Genomic DNA, 19984 nt, shown 5'->3' with positions numbered 1-19984 from the left:
TGGTGTAATGGTGTTTGAAGTGTGTGGTGGGAATATGCTTAAACCCGTGCAAGGTTTTCTTTGATTATTGAGGCAACTGAGCAAATCAGCAGTTTGTTTATGCTCTCCATTGGGTTGCTCGCTGTGGGCAGTGCGTTTGGGAAGTGGGAAGGCCACCAGTTTTGGAACAGTTCTTAGCCAACTTGTTTTAAAGCTGGAGCAGGTGACAGCACTCCTGCAAGAGGTGCTTGCTTCCAGGTATGTGACAGCATTAGGGCAGCTCCTAGCAGGAGGTATCTCTGGAAGTTAGGGAGTGATGAGCAGCTGCAGGAACCTTCTATACTTCTTTAAATTTAAATTGGGTTGCATTTGCTTAAATAGTCCTTGGACTGAGGAGATGGGATTAAAAATCCTGGAAATCTTTGTTCTGTTCCTTTTGCATCTTAAATTTTAAATTTCTCATGATAACTTGGTGCCTAATCTTGTCACATATTGCCTGAACACTTCCTGTAATCCTAGCAACATGCAGCAAAACTGCTGTTTTGGGGTAGTCCTTTCAGAAGTCCCCGCTTTATCAATTTATAACCCTTTCTCTATGTACTGCTATTGTGACTTTCATGCTGTAACACCTTCTCTGACCTATTTCCCTCCTCAAAAATAACAAGTTTTGTCTCAGCCATAAGTAATTCTTATGCTGGACTTCAAAACGAGTTGAAATCACAGAAGTAGCTACAGGCATCCACTACTGCAAGAGCCTGCAACTGTAAACATACAGTGTAGAAGCCCCTACCCTTTGCCTTCCCCAAAGCAAGTCATCTGGTCATCTGGATGTGGTGAGTGGTTGTTTCATTTCACACCATCTTCTTCTGGTCATGTCCCAGCAAAAGCACCCAGCAGGACAGCTTTGGCTAGCTGATGTGTCTCTTTCTGCAGCCACTCTGGTCTTTCTGTTGCCACAGAGGAAATACAGCAGTGCGGCATCTTGACTGGTATGAGATGAGAAGTGTCATCTTAGTCACATCATTTCTGTGTGTACATCTCTTCCAGCAATGGTTTTGGCTGTTTTTTCCATCATTGATGGATCTTTTTCTCCTTTTTTAGTTACGCATAGCCCTTCAATTTTGACGTGTCACCCACCCCTCTCCGTGCATATTTTGCAGGACCTGATGATAAGAAAAACATAAAACATGGGGAGTTTTGGCTGGGGTCTGTACCCAGTGGAAAAGAGAGCTGTAAGCTTTATCACAGTTTCAAACAGTGCATCTTGCCAGAGGGTGTTAGAAGCAGTGAGAAACAAAAGCTCCAAGAGGTACCAGGCTGACATTTGGAACAATCAGCAGTGGGTACCAGTGAGCACCTTTAGGCTCCTGACGTTGGTGTGCTGGAGTTTCCTTCCATACCTCTTTCCATTAACCCAAGGAAGTTAGACTTGAGTCCCTCCCTGCGTGCCTGAATGCAGCATTCCCCAGGCTGCCTTGCTCTGTGGGTAGGGTTGGAAAGTAAGGAAAATCTTCCATAATTTAACACAATGAAAATAGAAGCCAGTTGGCCCATTCTTGTTTGAAAAAATCTTGTAGTTTATTTAAAAAAAAAAATAAATTCACATTTAATAATTCTAGGTTTTACTGTTTGATGTATAAATAAACACTGCGTTAAGAAAGCAGTTTAACCTTCTCTATTGCTAACTATACTTTAAGCACCTGATTAGCCACAGCAGAATCAGAGAATGTTGGTCTTAAACTTAGTCCTACTGACACATTTTTTAAAATGATGTTTCCTTAATTTGCGTTGCAGTTTTTGCAAGTGTATGATGAAAAGAGTTTTTAAGTTTGAAGACCTGTTCCTCTTGTTGTTTGGCCTCATTCTGCTCTAAACTATTTTACATGAAGATAGAGATCTGAGATGTGTGGAAGGTTTTTCTTTTAACATTTCAATAGCAGCTGGCTGTATACTTTTGTATAGCCTTTTTCAATGCCCTCTATAACCTTCTTCTGCACAGATGATTTTTCAGATTAGTAATTTAAAACAATATTTGTCTGTCTGGCATGTGGAAAAATCTGTAAGAAGGTTTAAAATATATAAATAAAATCCAACTAGCAATAACTTCTTGTATTGGAAATTACTTGTTTTCACATTTCAGATAGCTGTATTTTGGGCAGTGGTAATTATTCAGGAATAAAATATAATGTAACCCATACTGAACTTCATCAGAAAAATCAGTGCTTCAGTAGTAGCTTGTGTATGCAAAGACTTTAATTTTATCTGCTTAAGCCAGAGAGGAAGAAAGTAAAGTTTGTACGTTGCTTTCTTTTACCAGTCTCTGCACTTTGATAAATAAATAGATCATCTAAGATTCAATAGGCCAATTGCAGCATATAATAGCTATTCAGAGGCAATTAAACTGCCTTTTTTCATGCCGGCATGTGAGAGTGCCCTTTCACAACCTTCAACTTGATTTGTGGTGATTCAAAATTAACTTAAAAGTCTTGTTTGCTGACAGCTTAAAGCTTAATTGACTGAAAGCCAAATAGAGTGTGTTCTGCATTCAGCACCAGAGCTGTTGGTGGAGCCGCGCGGCAGCGCCGGGTCCCTCTGCTCCGTGGGCCTGGTGCTGCCTGCACTGAGCTGTGTCCTGCCTCGCAGCGAGCTGGGGGCTGCCTTGCACTGAGCTGGGTGAGATTGGAGGTGCCTGGGAGCAGCAGCGTTGGTGTTCAGGGGGTTTACATGGCAGTCCTAAGCAGTGCTGAAAAGCACGTCATCGCTAGCCTGTGCGTTGTGCTGCTGGCAAAATTCACTGTGAAACGTAACCCTGATCTCAGTCTAAACGCTTTTCCTTATGCTGCTGGAAGCTTTCAATTTCCCTGAATTTTTTCATAGAGGGAAAAAAAAAAAGTGTTTTGTCTGGAAGCTGTGATGCTTAGCTTGGTGCTGTTCATCAGCCACAGCTTCCTATGTGCATATCTCCTGCCCCTCCCGGCAGGGGCTGATGCAAAGCACCCAGCAGGGGCCAGCTGGAGACAAATGGGGAGGTGGGCTTTGTGTGTTACGGGATGGTCGGTAAGGGTGTGTGCAGTACATCTAGAGGATGTATTAAATCGTTGCAAAATAATCTTCAAGCAGTGGGAATTTAGATCAGTCACAATCGGAACAGTGCTAAAAGCAAGGTAGCTTAAATTGTAGGCAAAGGGTATAATAGGTGCATCAGAAGCATGTAACAACAACTTACGTGTTTTCTCCTGTAAATTCTTACCGTTCCTTTCATGTGAAAGTCAGATTTTAGTGTGTAAAAGATTAAGAATGTGCATTTTGATATTGCTATATTTCTTATTGATTTCTTGGCAAATCGTAGCTATCTAATTTTTTCTGCCTCCCTATTGATTTCCAGTAGGAGCAACATCTTTTTATAACGCATCAGGAAAAGTTACCATTTGGTTTCAAAATGAATATAATGTAAAATAGTTTTATGTTCCTTTCAATAAAACTGTAATCATGCTTTGGAATGTAAAGTTGAGATTTGTACTGGTTTTATTGAAGTTTTACCTATGTCCAGAGTGATCTGAAACTTGAAAATAAATTTCTTTAATTGACTCTTAATCAACAACATATTGAAATCTTCTTTGGGAAAAAGATTTCTTCTGTTTATATCTATCTCACTTTATTTATATACAAGCTAGTTACTTCTAATACAAACATTGCTAATATATTCTTTATCTGTTTTGCAATATTGGGTTTGCCCGATGGAATTATGCTCTGTTTATAATGTAGTGCAGAGTTATGTAGATGCCCGGAGTTGCCTTGTGTTTGTAAAGCTAAAAGATAAATGTCACTGTAATTTTCCTAAGGCTGATAGGCGCATTTAGGAAATGTGCTTTTCTGCATACAGTACACAGTTTTTGTTGCCGTCGTTCTGATCAATTGCGGTTTCTTATCTGTATCACTCCTTTTATTACTGAATACTTCACTGTATTCTGCAGCTCTGGGAACACAAAATGGGCGAGGAGCTTCTCCTCGTGCTGCTAAGAGCAGTGGAAAATAAAGACAAAATGGATCCTCTGCTGTTCAGATGGGGGAATATAGAGTACCTCTTATTCAGTGTGATTTGCTTTGATTTAAAGCACAGCTTTTATGCATCAAAACTTTTCTCATTACTGGTTATAGTGATCGTGATCAAAATTCTGGAAAGGTATCGTGAACATTTTAAGTGCTTTTGTTTATGACTCATTTATGTAGGCAGTAGCACAGAGGGATACGGATTTCTGGAAACTGCAGCACAAAGCTCCATTTAAAAATTAAAGCGATGAGGTTAGGGGACAATTAATACTTCATAAACGTGTGATTGTGGTTTTCAAATGTGATATGAAACAACCAAATGTTGCTACGGTAAAATTTATTCCCAGGTTATTAAAATTCGAGTCTATGTGGCTTTCAGTGGAATTAAATTAGTGTAAGATGTTGATTGCTTACTTGAGCTTGTTGGTGAAAATGCATGCTGAAGAGTGTAGCTAATTGGTTTCCGTGCTGTCTGGAAGGAAATGGGACATTTCAGCACACAGCTCACAGTGCAGTGGTGAGAAGGGATAGGGTTAATGCAGAGAGATAATAGGTTAACCCTGTGTTCCAAGAAAGAAATTTGCTGCTTTACACGCTGTCAGATATTTAATTAGCTTCTTAAATATTTTTTGGTTTTCCGTTGGTGTGCTACAGATAGAAAATGACTGACAACAGCAATTTCAGTATTTGCAGGTAGATGGAATCCATTTGTTTACGAGTTCCACATGGCCTCATTATAAAGTAATAACTGGCACACAAGTCACTGCTTCCAGGAGCAGAAGAGTTGCAGTGGTGCCAAACAGAAATCTGTAGGTGCATGGAAGTAATGAATAAATATAATCTATCGCTAGCTTTAATCTGAAGTAGGCTGCGATTTGGGCAATGCTGCACTGCTTTTCCAAGACACAAAGCATTTTTGGTAAGTCCCGAAATAACTGTGCTCAAGTTTTTCTTTCCTTTTGGTGCAAAATAAACTGAAGGCTCGCGTGAGCAACTTGTAAGGCATGGCTTGGGCGTGGAGCAGGCTGAATTTGGGCACGGCTGGCGTTGCAATGAAGGCTGCTGCTCCAGGTGTGTGGGTGCAAGGAAGAGCGCTGCATGGTGTGTGTGCACGTCCCCAAGTGCTCATAAGCATGGCACGCCGCACGGACGCTGCGTGGATACTGAGCAGATTCAGGCGTTGAGCTTTTTAGGAAGAATGAGTGATGGCTAATGATTATTTAATGACAGATCTCTGGGCTGAAAGGCACTTAGCACTCAAAGAGTACTGCAAAGCCTATTTCTCAAAGCTTCCGACAGGTTTATTTGGTCTCACCTTGAGTAGAGCAGTGCTGTATTGATTTCATTGGTGTGGATTTAAACACACTATTGGCTTAAAATAGCACCACCTATGCAGAAGAAAATCAGGGCCTTAACCCTTCGGGTTGCCAGCAGCAGCTCTGTGGTGTTTGGCTATGGGCTAACAGATTACTGGCGGCCTTTTGTACCCCGAATGCTATCATTTTAAATTATGCACTGCAGTTTTTCAGTAATGTCTGTTTCGTAACGTTCAGTGTGGATAAGGCACGGGGATTTGTGTGTGGGTTCTGACCTCCGTGTTCCTGAACCAGGGGTGGACGGTGGAGTCAGAGCCCTTGGATCTGACATTGGGTCTCAGATGAAAAATTGAACTACGTGAATTTTTTTTTATTTCAAAATTTGAAAATCTTGGTGGCTGCAACAGCGTTCTCTAAATAATAATGATAACCGTCATCGTCATCTATACTCATCTAATAAATGTTATTATTCCCCATGAGGGGTTTTATAATTCTCTTTCTAAAGTGCTGCAGCTGGCTGGCTGCATAAAATCAGGTTACTGGCACCACAAAGGGAATATGTTATCAAAAAGCAAGCCAGAAAAATGCCCTGGCTTTAATAATACAAAGCTATGTGACTTATTGATATTTAATTATTAAACTTCTCTGTTGGAAGATGCTGTATGAAAAATTAGGAAAATGAAGTTTAAACACTTCCAGTTTCTACAGTAGTAACAGTGTTCCGTTATTTCGCATGCTTTCCTGCAGCTACGAAAACAGCAGGACAGTCATTATCAAACAAATGAGACAGCCAATAGGAAGGAGACCTTTTGGGGAGGGAAATTAAAAATGGATAAAAACAAACAAACAAAAAAAATCCCAGCAATTATTTAAAAAACAACAGCAAGAACAAAACAACCTGCTGTGCTTAGAAGCAATTCTTCTGCAAATTCTTATCTGAATTTATTTTCAGGTGATGTTATCAAGTGTTCTTTCATTAGCTAAGCCTACATATCTCCTTAATAATTGTGAGAACAATGGAAAAGGTGCAGGAAATCCTTGTGAGATGTACTGGTTTCTTCTTATGCAGCTTCCTTCCCTATCTGATAGTTTGGTGGCAGATACCTAATAAAACACAGCAAATGATTCATTTAAAAGAAAATACCAGACGGCATGGCACTGAAATGCCTTCATTCAAACTCTGCATTTCAGCTATCTATAGGTAATGCCACAGGTGCATCCTGTTACTAATCTTTTATATTCTGGTCTAAGTGATAGGAATAGTTATAAAGGAATTGCAGAATACGTTATGTCTTAATGAACAAGCTGCTATTGAAGTCTGTTTGATTCTCCACCCTTTATGTATTTCCTGAAACAGCCCAGCTGAAGTGCTGCGAAGGCAGCAAAATGGAAACTGTAAACACCCTTGAGATAACCATAGGAAATAAAAACTGGGTTCCAGAGTTAGCAATCCCAGTCAGCCTCTTCAACTTGCCACGCGCTGCCAGATTTCTGCATTGTGCTTTACTGACTTCCGAGCTGTCAGCTAAATTAAAAAATAGATGCACAAAATGAGTCTGCAAGTTTGTACATCTTATAAATACTTTGAAGATTATGGAATTGCTGCGGGTAGAAACAGAGATGGCTCACGACTTAAAGAATTTGGGAATTTTCTGTATTTACAGATGTTCTTTTCACCGTTAATGAACATAAGACTGAAAATAGAAATAAATGACTCCAGAGAGCAAAAAACTCGTTTGCTTGCCTTTTTCTTGTAAGCAGTAAGGGAATGCATGCCCTGCACCCAATACTCTGTTCTGCTGGCCAGAGGAGGGAGCCATGTGTGTAGGAATAACAGAAGTGGCAGAAAGCACCTTCTTGAATCCTGTCAGGTTAGCATGGAGACGCAGTGGCTTTCGTGATCTTAAATGAAATAGATTATTTTCAGCCTTTTCCTCATAGTCATTTCATGTTAGCAGTATTTCTGTATATTTTTCAGTTCTGGATTATTTTCAACACTGTGGCATTGTAGGCTTCCAGAGGTGCTGAAATTACTGCAATTATTCTTCGGAGTACAATCTTAAAAATTGAAAATGAAGGCAGACCCGCAGAGTGGCTTGACTGGTTAAGAATCCTGAAGAACTGAAGTGCCTTTCATTGGCACGTTTAATTCACAGCAGTTTTTGTTTGGTTGTCCTCTCTTCCTTCCCTTCCTCCCTCCCTCCTTCACTCCTTATTTTTCTTTCCTTCCTTCCTTATTTTTCCTTCCTTCCTTCCTTCCTTTCTTTCTTTCACATTTTTTGTTCACTTCGTTTTGTTTTTGTAGCTTGAAATCTGTGTTTTTTGCCATTTCCTTTTAGAGCACCATTTGAGTAAATTTGTTTATTTACTGTAAGAAAATAGTGCACCTGACAAGAAAAGATATTTGAAACTACTGATATGGAAATACCAGGCAGTTGCATGGATTATTGTGAGCCAAGATGCGTGTAAGCAAAACTGCCTTTCCCCATCATAGCTCTTGAATGTTCTTCTGTAATATTCTCCATAATGCAGAGAAACTGTTACAGTTTTAAAAGTAAGCAGTTTCAGTGCTGGCTTGCCAGGAAGTTTTGTCATTTGTCGTTTTGCAAGGTTTCATTTATAGACAGTGACTGCTGACGATGTTCACTTTGTGCTGTGAAATATGGACTGTGACAAAATCATGAGGGGTTTAGTTGTTGGTTTTCTTTGCATCCTTCGAACACCAGGATGGCATCAGAATTCCCTGCCAAACTCTGTGCAAGCTCTGTTGTGGTCTTGAGGAAATTATTTTATTTCCTTAGGTGAAAGTTGTGGCTTTTTCACTCCACTCTTCTGTGTGTATGTGTGCATGTATCTATGCACACACAGATATGCACACATAAAGCAGATACGAGGTAGCAGTCCCTTACAAAACCACCTTCAGCCTTAATTCAGATCCATTGATTTCTATTCCAGTTGAACCTGAAGAACTTAATTTGTCTTTTAATCCTTTTATTGTAAGCCAGGATAAAATTAATTTTACCCAAGAACTGTGCAAAGCCAATTAACATGATCTTTAGAGTTATTTAGTAAAGTGCTCCAAACTGTTAAATTCACCCTGACCTCGTGGCTGCACTCTCTGACTGCTTTTTAAATGAAGCAATCAATAACCTGCAGCCTTTTAAACAATTTGAACTTCTGAAATGCTCTACCTGTATTTTGAATGCTTTGTGAATACCCTCTTCGCTTTGTGTTACCCGTAAGGCTGCCTCCTCTAAACACTGTTTAGATGTAGTTTTCAGAAGGCATTGGAGTATTTAACACAGTCATTTGGTCTGAAGTAAACCCAAGTATAAAGAAATGCTTGGATGCATTATGCCCCTCCAACACTGTGCAGTGCTGGAGGCATGCTGTTTTCCAAGGTGCACATGCACTGTTTTCCAAGGCACACGTGCACTATTTGCTGAGGAAAATGTGCAACATTAGTGTCCTTCCTCCAGCAGGGCTCCTGCTTCCACGCAGAGCTCTCTGGGGTTATTAATTTCCCCTCCGTGATAGGGTGATCAACTGTCCTGTCAGGAAAATGGATCTCCGTGTCACCCATCGCATGATTAAATGGAGCCACGGCGCGGTGAGAAAATACCAAATTTTCTCGAGACAAATGGAAGTGGAGGAAGGACTACTTCCAGAGACATCATTTCATTTTAGATTCTCCCAAACAGCTGTCAGTTTATTCGTAGGAAATCGTTGCCATTCATTTTACGCTTTTGCGAGTAATTTATTAAAAAAAAAAAAAAAAAGTGAATGCAAAAATCTTTTGTGTATGTTTTTTTTTTTTGTAAATTTCACTTGGAAGTTATAGCAAAGGAACGTTATGGCCGTTGTGCCGTCTGAGCGAGAGCCGTCGCGGGCACCTGGGTGCTGCTGCGCAGGGTGCTGGGGCCGGGTCGGGGCAGGGCCTGGTGTTCGGCTCTGGGTGCCGGCTGGTTTGTTGTGTGCTGCCTGATGAGAACTGAGAGCCCTGAGGAATCAGGACCAGCATTTCGGGATGCTGCGATGTCTGCCTGTCAGGGACCCCGAGCCAAGCCAGCTGTGTGGCCGTGAAAGAGCAGAGTGCAGGGCGATAGGAGCTGCTGTACTCCCTGCTTTGTCTGTGCAGCCCCTTTCCAGCCTTTTCCCTCTCCAGGCAGCCCCTATTGATTTTTTTCCCCCTCTCCTGCCATTGTTCAGCTTTCCATTGGATTTTTCCTCCCCTTCAGTTGGCATGTCTCTGTCGCTACCGCAGTGCTGTCTCTGAACCACGATGGCTGCATTTGCTTAAATGTAGTCAGCTTTCTGGAGGTAGCATCTCATTTCTGATGGAGCACAGGTAGACCTGCACTGGGCATGCTAATTAGCCCCTTCTTAACCTGTGCTCTGATGATTCTCATCCAGTGCTGTCTGGCTTTCCTGAAAAGGTTTGGTAGAGGAACCTAAGAGGAGTGTTAAGGCTTTGTTGTTATATATTGGATTTGTAGGTCTTTTTTTTTTCTTTTTCCATTGCACTGGGAATTAGCTGAACGTGAGCTGTACTTGTCTGGCTGTATTTCAGTCTCATAAACTTCTAAGATTTGGCTTCTTTACTCCTAAAAAAAAAAAAAAAAAAAAAAAAAAATCACCCAGAAACCCAAAATTGATCCACCCTCCATCAACCAAATCTAATATAGCCCAAGAGTTTTTAGTTTCACCAATAATATAAAACTTAGAGTTTTATTTTAAAATTCACACTACAGTGAGGTTTTTCCATGATTCCAGAGGATGTTCGTTAAAGAAACATTTGGTATACTGAAATGTAATGGGATATATCCTTATGCTAAAATTTAGTAAGAACTAGAATATTGTGATGGATCATAACACAGAAGGTTGAGTTTTTTTTGGTAATAGAAATCCAGTATTCCAAAATACACTTTGTGAGGTAAGGAAACCAGAGAGGATTTCTATTTGTTACAGAAATTTAGGGTGAACAAAAATCAGGCCAAATATTACTTTTCACAAAAGCAGATAAACACAATTCTGTTGGTTATGGCTTTTTCCTCTGCAAAAGAATAAAGATCTATAAAATTTGATGGTTTTCTGCCCCCTGTTCCTTTTTTTTTTTTTTCTTCAGCAGGGTCTTGACAGTTTTTGAAGGATGGGTGAGATAGCAGTTGCAAAAGTAGCTGTTTACACTTCTGTTGTGCATTTTGGGAAGTAAAAGTCATTATCTACAGCAGCTGAAAATTCTGCTAAGGGAAGTAACTGTCCTGAAGATATGCTCTAAGTTAAATGGAATCTCTTTTATTTTCTCTGGAAAACAGAATGTTTGGAGTGTTACGCCTTGCTTTTGTTTTCCTTATAGCTTCTCCTTCTTGTTCCAGGCTGCCTGTCCAGTCTCCCGCAGCTGAAGAAGATCTCCACGTCCTATGAGGAGCGCAGGAAGCAGGCTACAGCCATCGTTCTGCTGGGTGTGATTGGGGCAGAATTTGGGGCTGAGATTGAGCCCCCTAAGCTGCTGACACGGCCACGCAGCTCCAGCCAGATCCCCGAGGGCTTTGGGCTGACAAGCGGTGGGTCCAATTATTCCCTGGCAAGGCATACCTGTGAGTATCCCTGTCCCTTGTTCTGGCATTTAGGGTAGGGTGGGTTTTAAAATATCATCATGTACTAACGTTACAGTATGCATCAAGTCATTAAAGAATTTCCTTTCGGAGGATGGAATAAAGTTGAAATGTGGAATGTGCAAATAAGCAGTGTCGTAACAAGAGGTGGGCAAGAAGTTGGTGCTCATACAGAGAGCAGTGTCCAGGATGGCAGCACAGCTGCAGGCAGTGATGCACCAATAGTCAGCAGCAGCCCAACTTTCACTGGCACCGTCCAGCACTGCTGTTGGCACTCCTTGTTCTCTTCTCTATGCTTATGCTAAAATTTAAGACTGCATTTATGTAATTCATACTTTTTTTCCCATGAAAATATATCTTGGGCTGTAAAGAACAAGAGGGTGTGAATAGTGAACACCTGTCCTGCCTCTTAAATTGACAGATCTTCATTGCAGCACTTTGTAGCTCTTACAGTGCAGGAGTTCTGTCTCTACCTGAACACTGTCACAGTTTGCTTACTTCGTGCACGTAATTCTGAGGAATAGACTGTATAGGATCAGTAACCTATAGGAAGACATACTTGGCAATGAGTTAAAAGGAAGAAGTATCTTAAGCAAGAAAAACAGACACAGATGAGTTCAGTGTAAAATGCTATATAAAATGTTACATTCTGGGCCCGTATGAAATGTAGTCCTGTAATGTTGCTGTAATTACACTTCCTACAAACAGTGACAGTGATCTTATATAAGAACGTAACACATCTGTGGGTTGTCAATTTGCTGTTAATATTGCAAAATGTAATGGAAGCAGATGCAGCTGTAGTGCTGTAAGCCTGTGGCTGGGTTCCTAAGCACGCTGATGTTTGTTTTAGGGGAATCTGGAAAAAGTCCCCTGTCTCATCTCCCTACCAGCTCTCTGAAGTGCTGTGGACTCATTGCTGGTATTGCTGGAAAAACCACCAATTACCTGGTTAGTTATAAAATAACTTCGTAGGAGAGGATTTCTGCTCCTGTACTGGTTTAGTCTTCACGTGATGCCCAAGATGTCAGAGGAAAAGAGGACAAAAAATGCAAATATCTGAAAAGCAGTGCCAGGAGACTGGTTCTTACGAGTGGGAGGAATGCTTTTGCTAAGCCTGAAATGGCAAGAAGACAAAGCAAGGATCTGCACTTGTGCTGGGTCTAGGATCCTTTGAGCCCTATGTGCTAAATAGTCAGTGCTCCAGGCCTGAAACTGATGTGTGTGAGGTCTAGATTATCACAGAGCAGTGCTATTCAGCAAAGTCTTGAAGGCCTCAAGTACCAGGGCATGACTGGACATTTTTCATTTCCTGTGTATCTGCTTGTTTCTGTTAGAGGATAGTCTTCCTCCTGGTGTCTGTACAAGCTACAGGGACTCCTCTTCAGAAAAGATACAAAATTCATTCTGTTTTTTTCTAGTAATGTTTTACTCCAACTTATTTTTCAATAAAATATGCAGAAAAATAGTTTCAGAATAGTAAATTAAACATTTTTAAATGAAATTTAGGAAAAAAAAAAAAATTTACTACGTGTGGTGCAATACCATAACAATCATAAGTAGAGCCTCATTACTCTGCTGTTAGATTAAGTACCCTGAGAACTGCTGGCATGGCTGCGTTGGTGCCCAGTTCACAGAATCACAGAATGGCCAGGGTTGGAAGGGACATCAAGGATCATGAATCTCCAACCCCCTGCCACATGCAGGGCCACCAGTGCTGAGCTAGCAGCCACTGAACTAAGTTGTAGTAGATTGTACTCAGAGCCCAGGAACATCCTGCAGCATTACTTGAGTCACCAGCGTAGCTTCCACCATTCAGCTGGTGGGCAAACTGCCCCGGGTTTTGGGAAGCAAAGGGATGGTTGGTTCTTTAGAGCACATGCGTGTGATGTGCAAATGGAACTGAAACTGAAGTCTTGTAATTCATAGACTCATAGAATAGCCTGGGTTGAAAAGGACCACACTGCTCTTCCAGTTCCAATCCCCTGCTGTGTGCAGGTTGCCAACAGCAGCCCAGGCTGCCCAGAGCCACATCCAGCCTGGCCCTGAATGCCTGCAGGGATGGGGCATCCACAGCCTCCTTGGGCAACCTGTGCCAGTGCCTCACCACCCTCTGAGTGAAAAGCTTCCTCCTAATATCCAACCTAAGCCTCCCCTTCTCAGTTTAAGACCATTCCCCCTTGTCCTATCACCATCCACCCTCACAAACAGCCGTTCCCCCTCCTGTTTATACGCTCCCTTCAAGTGCTGGAAGGCCACAATGAGGTCTCCCTGCAGTCTTCTCTTCTCCAAGCTAAACAAGCCCAGTTCCCTCAACCTTTCCTCACAGGAGAGCTGCTCCTGCTCCAAGAGCTCCACATCTTTCCTGTACTGGGGGCCCTGGATGCAGCGCTGCAGATGGGGCCTCACAAGAGCCGAGCAGAGGGGGACAATCAAGGGGGACGATCACCTCCCTCTCCCTGCTGGCCACCCCTTTTTAATGCAGCCCAGAACACAGCTGGCCTTCCGGGCTGCAAACACACACTGCTGGCTTGTGTCCAGCTTCTCCTGTACCAGGACTCCCAAGTCCTTCTCCACAGGGCTGAAAACTCCCAGTTGGTACAGATAACCTGGAATTGCCCTGGCCCAAGTGCAGCACCCTGCGCTTGGCCATGTTAAACCTCATTAGGCTCACATGAGCCCACTTCTGCAGCCTATTCAAGTCCTTCTGGATGGCTTCCCTTCCTTCTAGTTCTTTATTTTCTCTTCCCCTTTTACAGTTTCTTGCTCATCTACCACTCCCAGCTGCTTTCAGTCCTGGTGTTCTCAGCAGTGTCGCCTGGTCAGAAGCTTGGCTGATGGCTGGACCATCTGTGATCATCACAGCTTCTCTTCTCCTATGTTTTTATTCAGCTATCTACTTGCTGCTTTTGTTACATTAGGCTTAGCAGAACTGTGAGCTCCATCTCTGAACTCCTATTAATCATAATGTCAGGAACACCACACAGCTGTCGGGCTGACTGATAGGGTGAAATTCAGGCTTTAATGTAGATGAAACTTGACACAGTAAAATACTGAAGTTTTACATCTGGGCCATAAAGTAATTTGTAAAGTGCTTAAAGAGCCAAAGGAAGATCAGGATACTTTTGCCTGTAGTAGTTTGGATTGTGAAAGGCAAACGCCTTATCAGATGTTAGTGAGATCCCCATCCCATCCAAACCAAGTAATCTAAGTTGGAGGTATCAACATCTTCTCATGAGAATTTGTCAAATGAGAGCATTGTTACAACTTCGAGGAAGTGAAGAGCAATTGGCGTTTATGAAAAAAGAAGACATTGTTTGCTTCTGGTATTAGCAGTAAGCTTAAATCATCATAGAATCATAGAATTGTTAGGGTTCGAAAAAGTCTTTAAAGTCTCCAAGCCCAGCTCACCCCCACTGTGATCACTGACCATATCCCCAGGTGCCACGTCTCTATGGTTCTTGAACACCTCTAGCAGTGGAGGTTGTCAAAGTTATGAAATTATGTAGCCTGACACCATGGTATTTTCTATTTAAAAGCAAGTTATCCAAATGAATTAGTTCTTCATTTGCAGTGTTAACCTGTGCACATTTATCTAAGTTGTACACATTGTGACTTACTGTATTTAAGAAAATAACTGATAATGTCTTGTTAAGCGAACAGAATTCTCCTGAAATCCACCCAGTGACCTTGCCTGCCGTTCTGCATTAATCTCTGTTGACATTACAAATAGTTCATGAGATATTTAATTACAAAATGCCACCCCAAAGTTTTCTCATTATAGATGCACCACATTACACTCAAACTGCAGCTAATACTGTGTTTATAAAGAGAATGGGCTAATAAACCTGAATGGCAGGTTGGTCCTCAAGATGAAAATATTCGATTCTGTTGTTAATGCAGGATGTTTTGCAAAGCATCTGCCATCAGTACAGTTGTTAATGGTAAGCATTCTGCCCTTTAACTCAGAGTCATATGTGACAGCGTGCTATGGCAGTGAGTTATGCAGATGGGTTTTGCAGGCTGTGTTCACACTTGCTTCCTTCCTAAGAAATTTTTTAGTTTCCAGGTGGCAACTTAGGGCAGTCACTCCAGTTTGGCTGACCTGTTTAGTGTGGGAACCACCAGCACTTAGGTTCCTACAGCAGACTGGTAAGGAAGACACAGACCTAATGAGGGAACCCAGCAGGTGCTGGCAGCAGCAATTAGTACAGAAGAGCTCAGGATCCTCACCTGGAGGAGCAAGAAATCATCTGAGCAGCAGAGCAAATTAGGGAAGCTGGCTCAGAAATCAACCAACCAAAACTCGATGCAAAGAACATCGGGATTAAAGCAAATAACTGATGGTATTGCTCCTAGTGAGAGACTGCTTTTAGTGCTGGCTGTTTTGCTGGCTGTTCCTCTGTATCAGTCATGCAGGGAGAAGCTGCCCTGTGTTTGGTGACATGGGGCTGGTTCTGCACTTATCAGTCTGCACATTTGGAAATTCAGTGCAAGACCAAGATGTGCCCTCGATAGTTTTTTCTGAGTTGCGATTAGATTAGTCTTAAACAGAATTTGGCCCTGAAGGGGAAAAATAATAGGAGAAAGGAACAGAGTAGTTTATAAAAATCTTTATGTTAGCCTTAGAGATAACACTTAGAAAAAGTAGTCAATCTGCATGGCAGAAAACAGTCAATTGTTGTGGCAGATATTATGCCCTAATTTAAATCCATTGGACTTTTCTTGCTTTCTTTTTGAGCAACAAAATCCAATCTTAAAACTTCAATTCACATCAAGCATGCTATCTGAGATTCCTTCCTTCCTCGCAGGGTGGGTGGTGAACAGCCCTCTCTGTTGGAACCTCTGACAGTTCCCACCTGGCAACAACAGTGGACTTGAAGATTCGGTTCCCTAATCTACATGCAATGCTACCGATGTAAAATCTATATTTTTTTGTATGTCTAATGGGAAAACCAAAATTGCATACGCTTTTTGCTCTTTGGTGTCTGTATTAAGAAATAGTGCCCAAACATTGTCGATCAATACTTTGCATGCTTAAAAAGAGCACTTCAAAATAACTTCTTTATGAAGTGCTGCTTAATAAGCTGTGACAGGTCAATAAATCTGCCTGTGCTTGTGTTTGTAATGAGTGAGATGAAGGGAAGCTCAGAAACTAATTTTATTCATCATACAAATTAATATTATTCCTTCATTAGGCTTGTAGCTTCCAAGTTAATCATTCTTCCCTTAAAAGAACAGGAGGGAATTCAGAGTTTCCACATCTTACAGCCATATGTGTAAGTTAGAGCTGTGTGTGCACAAATGATCTCAAAGCCAGGAAAGTGCTTGGGAGATGTGAGATGTTTTGACTCTTGTTTCATAGAGCAGAAACATGGGAGAAAGGTGCACAAAAACAAGTGAAACAATGTTGGCTTGGAAGCAACCATCAGGGTTTTCAGTTCACTGTGTAGAGATGGATGAGCAAATTCCACTGCATCCACAGAGCACGTTACCTCCATGATGTGAGTGCATGGCTATGGCCATGTGCTGGGAGGTGTTTGTTTTACTTACGGAGACCAGTGTGACTTCCCAACTTCAGAGCAAATCCTGGCTGTTTTCACAGGCAGCGGAGTTGTCTTGTGTCACAAGTGGTTGTACCTGGTCCTGAGCAACCAAACGAGTTAAAATCTATATGCATTGTATTTTATAAGTGTGTACATTCGTCTTAGCTTTATAAAAGATCATTGCACAGGACCGTGTGGTCGATTCGTGTATGACGTGAGCACAACTTAGGGTGATGATGTTCACAGATGAGTGTTCCAAGTTATCACATCTGCTTAAGAAGAATAGGTACGGTTGAGTGTGATGGGAAAATGTCTGAGATTGGCACAACGTTTGGGCAGGCTGCAGTGTGCTGGAAAGAAATGCTGCTGCCAACAAACTGATGGTGGGCCTTGTGGAAATGGCATCATTGAGAAAGCATGCAATTTAGATGAAAATAAATAGTATGGCTTAATGATATTATGCAATTAACAGGAATGAAAATAACAGGTGTACTGCACAGTTATCAATCGGGTTATATTGGCTTTCTCCTTCCTGCTGGATTATAAACAAATTTTGGATTAAAATAATGGTAGTTTACTCTTTCTATATCACTGTAATATAATTTCATAGTTAGGGGAAGAAAGCATTTAAGCTAGCAGAGTTGGGTTCTCTCCATAAATTGAAACAAGTCTGATCTAAAACTCATTTACTGTCTTGGAACAGAATTGATCTTGCTTTCACATTTGATTCCCCCACTGCAGTTTTCGAGAGGAAGAAAAATGGCATTGTTAGGTCACTTTAACTAGGCCATGGGTAGGCAGCGAGGACTGGGAACCTGCTATTGCCAACAGCTTTTTTCTTTCTCCTTTGTCTCCCTTTGCAAGGATTTATGTAAAACTGTATGGAATTTTGGTACAAAATAGGGGCTGTATTGGTTTTGCCCACTTGCCAGCACTCCTTGCTGTTTGCTCACTTAATGTTGACAAGCACTATTAGGCTGTTCTGTACAAATGCTATGAATTTACTGCATCTAGAGTCAACTGTTCTGACCTTCTAAGCCTGTTACATTTGCAAAATCTAGGTTGGTACTTATCATGGAGGAAATATTCCCTTTATGATTAAATATTTCTGAAGTTTGTAAGTCTTCAGAGTGAACGAGGACACTTCCTTTCTGATCAGATAAATAAGGCAAAAGTATATGTATTTTATTGTAGGGAAAAAAAAAGAAGTCTTTGCTGTTCCAAAAAGCATCCTGTTATATACATGCTGCAGAAGCAGCACTCAGTAAGGAGCCCTTTAATTTTCAAAGTTCTGAGAGTTTGTTGTACATTTCCAGGCAAATGTTGCTTTCAGGTGTTGGCACAGTCTGCCCAGGGAGGTGGTGGATCACTGTCCCTGGAGGTGTTGAAGACACGCAGCGATGTGGCACCCGGGGTCATGGTTAGTAGGCATGGTGGGATGGGTAGGTGTTAGGCTCGATGGTCTCAGGGGTCTTTTCTCGATTCTGTGACTCCTCTGTGGTTATTTCTCAACACTGCAGCAGTCCCTGAGCAGAAGTGATGAAAGGGCTGTTCGTGTAGGAAGGGTGTTCGTGTAGAAAGGGCTGTTCGTGTAGGAGGGCAGCAAAGCTGGTGAGGGGTCTGGAACACAGGCCATATGAGGAGAGGCTGAAGGAGCTGGGAATGTTCAGCCTGGAGAAGAGGAGGCTCAGGGGAGACCTCATTGCTCTCTATAACTTCCTGAAGGGAGGTTGTAGTGAGCTGGGGGTCGGCCTCTTCTCTCGTGTCATCAGTGATAGGACCAGGGGGAATGGTTTCAAGCTACGGCAGGGGAGATTCAGGCTGGACATGAGGAAGTATTACTTTTCAGAAAGGGTGGTCAGGCACTGCAATGGATGCCCAGGGAGGTGGTGGAATCACCGAGCCTGGGGGTGTTCAAGGAAAGGCTGGATGTTGTGTTGAGGGACATGGTTTAGTAGGAGCTATTGGGAATAGGTGAACGGTTGGACTGGGTGATCTTTTAGGTCTTTTCCAACCTTGGTGATTCTATGATTCTGTGATTCTATGATTCTATGACACAAATGTCTTGCAGGTCATTTTTTATTCTGACTAAATAAAATGCAACCATGCAAAGTAACTACTTCTTAATACATTGTAAGACCGTATTTTTGGAAAGAGATTAAAACCCTCCGTGCCCATGCCAGTGCTGAAATTGCTGTGGGAGCTTCACCTGTTTCGCGGATGGAACATAAGTAACTTGAGAGAGCAATAGGAAAATTGAATCCTCTCCTAGCATAAGTTCAGTTGAAGAAATTAAATGTGCCACAGTTAGATAGAGGGCAAAAAAAAATGCTGGAAGTATGTTATGTAAAAAGCAGGAGATTTGAGATGTGCTCAGTGCACACTGTTCAATTTTTAAAGTGTTCATAATTATGACTTTAGAAAAGTTATTCAAGTTTTAATTTAGGGCAGAAAATATCCTCTGTCTGAAAGAGGGCACAAACTCTGATAGAAATTTGCAGCTCCAAAATGAGGAGTTCATGGGATGTGAATTTTTAACCAGAATATCCAAAGTTAAGTTTCTCTCTTTCTGCTGGTATTTCATCCAGGTGCATGTCAAATCAGGACCAGTAAAAAAAAAATCATCCGAAAAAGGTGCTGATCTTTTTTAAATTTCTGATTAAAAAAACACTGTGTCCACGACTTAGAGAAAGAGAGAAGACTGAAAAAATCCCTAAAGCTCTGGTCCTTCACTTCTGTTCTTTTGTATATAAAATCAGAAAAAGATTGAAAGCAAGCTGAACCACATTCTTGGAGTCCATCATTTTTATTTAGTCCAAACTGGATGTTGTGGCAGATTATGAGAATGGGAACCAGAGTTATCAGTGTCTTGTTCATGCCTATACTATTGATTTTCCTGAGCGAATTATTTAATTTTTTTAAACCTATCTCCAAAATGAGGATAACAATGCTGATGGGTGTAATATGTTTAAAGCTCTTGAGATTCAGCAAGGAAAGACATCCAAGAAATTCAAAGGGGTACATGCATTCAAAATAACTGAAGTCTTTAGTATTCAGGTCGCATTCCCATCAGCAGAAATGGAGTAGGCATCAAAGACTCCAACCTTTGTTTTTGTGTTCTGGAAATGGTGGGGGAAGTGGGCAGCTCAGTACAGGCCCTGCTGTGCTTTGTGGATGGAGGTTTTGCTGCCATACAGATGCCTTCAATGAGGGCTTGCAAGGATGAGTTTCCAGTCCTTGGCCTTGATTTGCTTTGCTTGCAGCCTCTGTGCCTAACTTTGTTGCCATGTACTTGTGGCATATGTGTCACCATGCGGAGTAAGAGATGGGGACAAATGCTGATGGAGGTTTGTACATAGGAATGACATTTCTCGACCTCTCTTTTTCCTCTTTTACTGCCTGAACTCAGTCTGTCTGGTTAGTCACACCTAATCTTTAACAAGAGACACTTTCATTGCTTCATCCTTAATAACATTTAACA

The 19984-nt window shown here is 41.7% G+C and overlaps 1 protein-coding gene across 5 annotated transcripts in view; it reads left to right on the top strand.

Moving 5' to 3' along the window:
- Nucleotides 1-19984, top strand: part of WDR7 (WD repeat domain 7) — a 114503-nt gene that overhangs the window by 51647 nt on the left and 42872 nt on the right. For all 5 annotated transcript variants that reach the window (XR_006181611.1, XM_042886997.1, XM_042886999.1 and 2 more), the window contains one exon: nucleotides 10721-10942. Coding sequence is in view for 4 of the 5 variants with exons in the window: in XM_042886997.1 (XP_042742931.1) it covers nucleotides 10721-10942 (222 nt within the window). In the remaining variant the exon portion in view is untranslated. The remainder of the gene's footprint in view (nucleotides 1-10720; nucleotides 10943-19984) is intronic.

The sequence above is a fragment of the Lagopus leucura genome, unplaced genomic scaffold (genome assembly GCF_019238085.1).
Source record: "Lagopus leucura isolate 7727_CA_CO unplaced genomic scaffold, USGS_WTPT01 Super-Scaffold_100070, whole genome shotgun sequence".
In the NCBI taxonomy this organism is placed as follows: Eukaryota; Metazoa; Chordata; class Aves; order Galliformes; family Phasianidae; genus Lagopus; species Lagopus leucura.
The sequence above is the reverse complement of the archived record's forward strand: the minus strand, read 5'-3'. Positions and strand labels throughout refer to the sequence as shown.